This window comes from Saccostrea cucullata, unplaced genomic scaffold, assembly GCF_032062105.1.
Source record: "Saccostrea cucullata isolate Sc308-1 unplaced genomic scaffold, CSIRO_AGI_Scuc_v1 ctg1439, whole genome shotgun sequence".
NCBI classification, from domain to species: domain Eukaryota; kingdom Metazoa; phylum Mollusca; class Bivalvia; order Ostreida; family Ostreidae; genus Saccostrea; species Saccostrea cuccullata.
Window position 1 is genome coordinate 117,416 of NW_026919810.1, and position 8,733 is coordinate 126,148.

Consider the following 8,733-nt stretch of genomic DNA (forward strand, 5'->3'; position numbering starts at 1 on the left):
ATTAACATGATTTTTTTTAGATATGATATCTTAAGCTGTCAACTATCATTTGGCAAGAAAAATTAAATAAATTTTAGTTTTAAAATTTGATCATTTTAGTATGTCTTTATATGGAGCTCTTCTCCTAAAGGAGATCAAATAGTCTAAAAATAACAACAACCACCCAGCCCATTTAGATATGGGGTTTTCGTTTTCAAAAAATGGCGAAAATTTCTTCTCTTTAGCTTTAAATTTATACATTCGACAAGAATGACTTTGTTGGTACATTGGTTTGATTACTGTAACGTAAATTAAACATAAAAAAGAAAAAGGAAAAAGATTACTGAAACACAAATATGGTGATTGCTAATTCGAATCCCACATTTTTCTATTTATGCTTAACCTTTTTAATTTTTTAAACTTTTTTTTAACTTTTTTTCTTTATTATATTTTATAATATGCATAATTTCAGAAAATAATAATAATACAAGTAAAATAGAATTTGAAAGTATCTAGGAAAATTTTTCGTATACACAGGGCATCCTAGCTGACTTAAGGTAAGGTTTGCGTCTCCCTCCAACTCATATTTTTTTTTAAATCTGCACACATGCTATATATCAATTTATTCAGGGAGATTAGCTTCATCATTTAATATGATTTTCAAAGATATTGCCCGTCCCATTTTTTTAGTAAAAGACGCCAAATTTAACGTATTTCATATTTCACCTCAAATATTATTTTCATTGAAAAAATTGATTAATTTTATAAATTATCAAACTTTTATAATAAAAATGACCTGAATTAGTATAATTCATGCTTCTGTTAGTTAAACTTTTAATTTTCCGTTATCAAAAATGTGGAAATTTGGGTAAAAAAGCAGATTTTTCAATTTTCCTTGATAAAGTGAAACCGTTGCCATGGCAACAAAAATATAAAAATCAACGTTTTACATATCTACCGATTCCATCAAAATCCATGAAGTTATTTATTTGATCATTTTCATTAATTTGAACTAAAAAAATATGTATGTCCCCAATATTATTTCCATGGAAACAGGGGCCATATTATGGGTTCGGAACATAAAAATCAGGCTTTTTCTACACTTTTAAAGACAACTTTGATATCACCTGTCATGGTAAATGTAAAAGACTAAATGTTATTTCTGGTATTGATTTCAGGCATAAATTGGCCAGAAATATTCAAAATAAAACTCCTCCTGTGCTACATGATGGTTTAAAAATTTATTCCATGGAAGAACTCTAGTATTCTTGGTAATCTTTCCATCTGAATATTCTGATGAAATTGTCCATGAATTATACTGCAACACCTTTAGAAGTACGTGTATATGTATATAAACATACTTCAGAACATGTTGCAACAAAACCAATTGAAAGCCTATGAATTTGACCTCATGCTGATTTAGTTATTCCAACATGTAGTAACTTCTAGACATCTTTGTAGCAAAATGTCTTTATTCAGTTATGGCTGGTGACTGTCATTATACATTTATGCCATTTTTTGAGTGAAATGTTGTAAGCATTGCATCCACGAAGCTGCTGTTTTTATAATTAAATGATTTCTTTACTTTGAAGAGTAGAAATGCTATCTTTAAAGTAATGTTTGTTTGCCCTCTGTTGACTCAGGGTAAAATTATTGGGTCGGTAGGTGAGAAAATCTTCAACAACATTTTTTAAGGGGGATAAGAGGAATAAAAAAAATACGACACTGCATTGAAAAAAAAGTTTGCAGTCTGGTCATTTTAGTCAGTCTGTCTGGAGAGGCCGACAACCAAACATTTTTTAAAGATGGCCTATATCTACACTTAATAGACATAAGCTCATTCATTGGATTAGGTAGTCTGAGAATCTAAAATGAAATATCAGACAGAACAAAATAAAGATGAATTCTAACTAACATCAATTCATACTTTAATGAGTTTACAGAGTACTTCTGATTTCAGAGAAAAGGCAAATTCTGCAAAATGACATAACACTGTCATTAATATTTGTCAAGAACAGGGGAAAAAAAACAATGCTACAGTGAAAGATATATCTCCTTGATATCCATGAAATAATAATTTAAATATAACAAAATTTTCTCCTTTTGAAAATCAAAATACAGAAAAAAAATTTAAAAGATTATAAATGTAAACAATTTTAAAATAAACTACGTGTATTTGTGAAAGATTTTAATTTTAGTAGATTACTAAACTTGTCTTATCATTCCTACTAGATTAACAACCTTACAATTTCCAAGTGTCATGTTTTAAACTGTAAGTAGATATAATTATACATGTTCACTGCAGCTTATGTACAAACTCATCAGTTTTCAGAAATACTTATTTGAGCATATTAGGTCCTGGTAAGAACAAAATTTAATGAATAAAAATATTAATCTTAATTGTTCATGTATTAATTTTACAAACCCTTTTAAGAAACTTGTTACATGTAAGTATAAAAAAAAAAGCAACCTTCAATTAATACCAATGATGTTTTAATTACATTAATTTTACTGAAATTCAAAGATGGACAAACAGAGCATGCACTGCAATCATCACATACAAATATTTTCTAAATATATGGAAAACAGCATGTATTTTACTTCTCTATATCCAAATAAATGGTGTAAACTTTATCTGGAGTCGTTCTTGCCACCCATACTGAATTCGAACTGCCCTAAGACCCCGGGTTACATATATACTAGATACGATGTTGTTAAACATTAAATTTTCTTCTATAATCTATAGACATATAAAAAATATGCATTGGGTATAACAAGTCAGAAGTTCTTCTCCAAATCTCCATTGATTTTGCCATGTCTGGTTCAACATCTTAGGTTGATCCATCCAACTTTCTTTTAATATTCTTGGGCTGAGATGGGGTGACCTGTACTTTGATTGATGGCACAAATCTTTTAAGGAAACACTGAAGTACTTTTTTTTGTTCTTATCTTTTCCAATTAATGACCCATGATCTGAAATCATATGTGTTCATTTTTACAATAACATTTAAGGAATTGCATTTTTGGAATTGCATAAGGAATTGCACTGAGTTTCATTCACTCAATGAAATGAATAAATTTCCAATATAATCAATGAAGAAACAATGAAATTATTGTAAAATTTACAGATTGAATTAGTGAAATGCAAATGCTTGATCAAGAAAATTATTAATTAATGTTCTTGTCATGCACCATCTGTATCTCTTTTTAATTAATTAGAAAATGAGATATTAATTAAAATCAAACCTCATTTAAAAAGGTAACTTGAACAATTGAATACCTGTTCCAATAATGTTACAAATATTAGGCCTAAAAACTGAGTAAAAAGCAAGGATTTTATTTTTCATAGTTTCTTGAACGAATGCATTTTTAATTTTTTTTGGCTGGGATATAAGTCACATCCTGACATCCTTGTACCGTTTATTCATCGTTTTTAAATCCGTAATCAGTAGTCCTAGATCATTCATAACTTTCAGTAAAATGAATAGTTAAATAATTACCTGATGAAAATACTATCAACAATCAAACTTTCAACATCATAATCATTGGACATGGTCAAATGCACCGTGACTGTTCTTCCCTGTTCGGACTGCATATAGCATAATACTTTACAGGATACTCTCAGGTCTTTTTTTTCTTTCCCATTCTCACTTAAAATTTAAGTGTAGTGGTGAAGCGAGAAACACACAACAGCACAATGCGTCAATGACTTTCTTCTGATCGGAATGGCCGTACAACTTGCCACGTTCCGTATCGAAAATAAACATGTCCTCCTTTATTTGTTCATCCACATGCATCACGCTAATGTCAAAGGCTTCCAAGATTCCTATGCTTTGATTTGTTATATGACTTTTTCCTGAAAACGTCCTTTGTTTTTACTCCTAACAATAAGTGACAACAAACATCAAATATGACAGAGGAAATTCGTTACCGAGATGCTTAGCATCGCTTGTTTGAATTTGCCTGTTTCAAACGCTTTGGTGATTCGCAAGAGTTATCTCCCTGTAAACGCAAACCTTACCTTAAAATTTTCTCATAAAATATCTTTTCCAAATTCATAGCTACTTGTATTTCTAATTATTTTTTTCTAAAAATCTATGACTAGGAACAGGTGATTTCCTTATAAACGCTTGATTCGATCGTGTCGTCGGTTAGACTGCCGTCGGTAAGGCATCTTTGCGAAAACAAGGAATAACGTACGAAAGGAAAGTGAATGAGTTACTGAGTGACGTTTACACCGGAAACGGTGAAGGTAAGTAGCAAAACAAATGCTTGAATTTTGAAATGGAGAAGTGTGGGAAAGTTCAACAGAAGGTTTCTTGTATATTTGAGACTAGAGTAATTGATGAACCAGCTAGTAAGAGGAAGTTTCAAGGCTATAAAGTGATTGCAACTGATTTAGTTAAAAGTGCAGCAATCGCAAGCAACATAAACGAATCAAAAGCTACTGAAAAGCTGGATGGGACATGTGTATTTATTGCAGAGTGGCAGGGTAATGTTTCATCATCTTATTTTTAACATGAAGATGGAGAAGGATTTATTATCATAATGCCATTAACTCAAAATAATATGCAAATATTTGAAAATATGAGACATTTCATTCATTGCTGTTTTCTTGAACACCACTCTGAAATGATTTTGAAGAATACAAAAGGAGTTGGGCTGAAAATAACAACCAAACTGTTCAAAACAAACCTTTTTTGAGATTGTATATGAAGATGAAAATTCAACTAATTTCTCAACGGTTTTTCTTACTTCAAATTTACCTGCCATGTGTATAATAATTGCACTATTTACAGTGTAACAAAGGTTATAAAAATGATAAAGAATGTCTTGGCTGGAAATTTGCATTTAAAAATGACATTTTATAGAAGAATTTTTTTTTAACAATCACTTATAATAAAACAATACTATTTATTGTCTTATTTTCAAATATAATCAATGATTAAAATAACACTAGCAAAATATATTTATTTTTGTTTTATCATATTGTTTATAGGTGAACCTTGGCTGTGGGCTCGATTAGACAGAAAACCAAACAAAGCTGGTGATAAAAGATTCAAACAATTCCAGTCGCTTCATCAAAAGTGGGAGCAAGGACCAAAAGATATATCTGAACCCTCATTTGAGTGGGACATTGAAAAAGATTTCAAAGTAAGAGAAAAACGCATTAGGAATAATCTAAGAAAAAATTACATTGACCCTTGATATCTCTTACAATTGTACGTGTATAAACACTGTACGGTATATTGGGTAGTTTAGTATCTGGCATTTTTGGCAAATTTTAAATCAGCTAGGAAGTTGAAATATTGGTATTTTATATTTAGGCAGTTTTCAATTTTAAACAAAAATTAAAACATATAATTTTATAAAAATATCTCTATAAACTGTGGAATTGTCAGTTCTTTATATTTTGGTGAAATTTTTTTTATCCCCCCTCCCCTCAAATTCTAACTTTTGCAGAGTGCTAAAATTAACCCAGTATACTGCATGTTTCTAATACTAGTAGGTAGATAATGTTTGTTAATGTTAGCTTTGACTTACTGGGTTGTCTTTAATTCTGTATAAGGAGGTTCCTGAGCATTGGGTGCCAGCCTCTGATGTAAATCTGGTGAATGGTCAGCCTCAACCAGACAAAAGTCGACACATTCCAGGTAAAAAATGAAAATAAATTACTCCTATTGGATGGATTCAAGATGCTGATCGGGGGGAATTTAATCTAACAATATAAAAACAGAAATAAGAAGTCAAAATCCCTTTGAACTAAGTTTTAAAAGAGGATTAAAGATGAAGTGTTTTTAGAAAATATGGTCAATTTCATTATCTTGTATCTGATGTGTCCATGAAAAAAGAGACTAGAAATGGAGGTAAAAATATATGAAGAAAAATTTTTGAGGCTTCTATAGTAGATAACAAAGACCAGCTGTATATTGACTGAGTTTATTGTGTACAAATGGAGTTACTGTAAAATCACATATTTTCGTCGGGTCAAATTTTCGTGGTTGAAGGAAAATTTTCGATTCGTTGAGATATGATTTCGTGGATGAAAAACTTTTAAGTGGTTGTACATAGGAAAATTTAGATTTCGTGGTGGACATGAATTCATGGGTCTCTACTTACCACGAAAACAACGAAAATTAAACCCCCACGAAAATTAGTGATTTCACAGTAATTAAAGCATATTAAGTGTATTTTTGTCACTGACAGGTTGGGTTCCGCTGGAGAAGAAATCCAGACAGTACTGTTGGCTTGAGTCTGCGGTGGACTTAGACAGAGGGCTGGGGTTGTTTTTAATGTAAGTGGAACAGGATAAAACACTTGTATTTACAATTACATTGTAGACATACAGAGATATATGTATATGTAAAGAATGATGAAGAAATTTGGGAGGTTTTGAAATATAATCCATTTGCACTCTAAAAAGAAAAAAAACATCATGTACTGTTTGCAAACTTTCTTCTAATTGAGCATGTTCTATGAATTGCACAAAATCATGATTCCTGTATTGTCACTGGATAAAAAATTCTTCACATTTGTTGAACTTACTTGCACTTAGTTAAGTGTGGCAGCTCTTTAAATATATAGGAATGCGATGAGACTCCAAAGTCCAATGGTCTGCACCAATCCCCAATGGTGCTGAAAACAATTAATGTTTATGACGTCATAGTACTAATGCTCCAAACTACAATGTCTCACCATGCCAAGGTTTTAAATAAGTATTACTAATTATTATTATGTGAAAACTAACCCCTATCTCTCCAGTCTCTCGCATAGGTCTGAAACTTACCCAGGTGTGTAGACCAAACAACTATATAGATATCTAGATATCTTGGGTGGGTGCAATACTAATACTAACCCTAATAACTCGACTAGTGTGCTAGGACTAACCCTAAATCAAAACAATTAAAAGGACTAATCCTAATCAGTTGATTGGTGTGCGAGGACTAATCATAATATCTCTGAAACATGTAAACAATACGCAAAATAAATAAAAGTATTTGCAGGGATGAATTCGGAAACGAAGGCATTTTAATGCAGAAAAACGGCGTCAATGATTGACGTCGGTTTATTGTGATGGCATAAACGTCAATTGTTTCTCCACATCTCATTGGATCATAATTGGACCATCACACTTTAGCTCAGCATGTCTCATAGGAACCATCGGGGTTTGTCAAGATCATCAGACTTTGGCGTCACCCTCGGACCTTGGAGTCTTACAAATACATACTACAAATCTCATATAGAAGTGATTTTTACAGGCAAAAAGAAGGTTGTCCACAGTGTCTACAGATACAAGCTTTGCCTCTACAAAATTTCCTGGGTTATACAGCGGAGCTGATAGGAACACATATTAATGGAAATGCCTATAGTAAGTAAACAGTTTACATGCATGTTAGAAGTTGCTGGAATTACCTCCCTTTAGCAGCAGCTTTATGTTATCTAGATTAGTTTTGTACCTTGAGAAAAATTACTTTGAATGGATTTTAATAGCAACTACACTATATACAATCATGCATTTATTTTTAATGAAAGAAGTATACAATGTAGTTAACAAATTGCTTTCCTCCATACAGTAATATTGTCTTAAAATTGTTCATCACAGGTATCGGCAGCAAAAGAAATCCTGTCCACTTCCTGGTGATTCATGGTTCCATAGCTCTCTCAGAACCCCCGGGAATTTCCCTGACTGAGATCCAGAACTGGTTCTCCTCCACTCAGGAGGGGCTTGTTGAGGGGGTGGTGTGGCACTGTCAAAATGGAAAACTGTTTAAAGTAAGAAAATGGTATACATATGATACTGTAAACAAACTTTTATTCATGTGCGAGAAATTTTCAAGAGGTTCATGAGAGCCACTTCATTGTGAATATTTCTCGCCACGAACTGGTCCTTAAAGTCTCTGTGTCTATTCAAAACAGATCAAAAAAAGGCTTGATCACAAAAAATAATTGTCATCAACTAGTTTATCCTAGGTAAATCATAAAATGAAGTCGTCAAGAATAAAAGTTGGTTTACAGAATTACAGTGTATCTATGCTAAGGCCTAATTAAAAAATAGTATGTGTTTCTTGTAATATGCATACAAAAGTTAGGGTAGGAAAGTTGCTATATATGATATTGATAACTATTTTTTTTAGAAGAGCTAGGTTTAGTTTTTCCTTAAAATGACCCCACCCATATATAACATGTAACTGACTATGGTAAAGCTTATGTACTATTTTGAGGTTTCCTGTTTCGGTACACTATGTTCTGTTGAAATGTTTAATGCTTGAGGATATATTTTTTTTAGATTCATAGACATCATCTAAATTTACCATGGCCACTAAAGGACACAACCCCAGTTTTCTCTCAGAAAGGAGTGGAGATTCTGGTGGACAGTTCTAATTTTGAATCAGATGAAAATGTTAATCCTGTGTTTCAGAAACTGGGTAGACATTTTAACAAGAAATGCGATTCTGTATTAGACTTGGATCAGCTGTTAGATATTGCAGAGGAAAAGTGAAAATAAATGTATTTGAAATAAATCTTTATTCCTTTATTTTCATTTACTGTAGAAAAACAAATTTTATGGGGATCAAATTTAATTGATTTGTTATCTAAAATAGCTTTGTGAGCATAAAATTTTGTCATTTCGAAAGTAACTCTATTCAATATATAGTCATGTGAAAATTTCATGAGGGATTTTAATTTCGTTGATAATTGTAAACAACGAAAAAAGAAAAAACGAAATTAAATCCCAACTAAATTTTCTGCTTT

General features: G+C 31.6%; 1 protein-coding gene across 1 annotated transcript; it reads left to right on the top strand.

Moving 5' to 3' along the window:
- The first annotated feature begins 4,260 nt into the window (after window positions 1–4,260).
- On the top strand, window positions 4,261–8,644 carry LOC134238543 (RNA ligase 1-like). The gene is made up of 7 exons (XM_062720664.1): window positions 4,261–4,471; window positions 4,979–5,133; window positions 5,549–5,633; window positions 6,187–6,274; window positions 7,239–7,348; window positions 7,583–7,752; window positions 8,267–8,644. Exons 1-7 carry the CDS (start codon window positions 4,264–4,266, stop codon window positions 8,477–8,479), a joined length of 1,029 nt encoding a protein of 342 aa, XP_062576648.1. The 5' UTR covers window positions 4,261–4,263; the 3' UTR covers window positions 8,480–8,644.
- Window positions 8,645–8,733: the final 89 nt, after the last annotated feature.

Coding starts and splice junctions, on each gene's coding strand:
- LOC134238543 (XM_062720664.1), top strand. CDS start 4,264: ATGGAGAAGTGTGGGAAAGTTCAACAGAAGGTTTCTTGTATATTTGAG. Junction 5,134..5,548: donor ACATTGAAAAAGATTTCAAA/GTAAGAGAAAAA, acceptor ATTCTGTATAAG/GAGGTTCCTGAGCATTGGGT. Junction 5,634..6,186: donor CAAAAGTCGACACATTCCAG/GTAAAAAATGAA, acceptor TGTCACTGACAG/GTTGGGTTCCGCTGGAGAAG.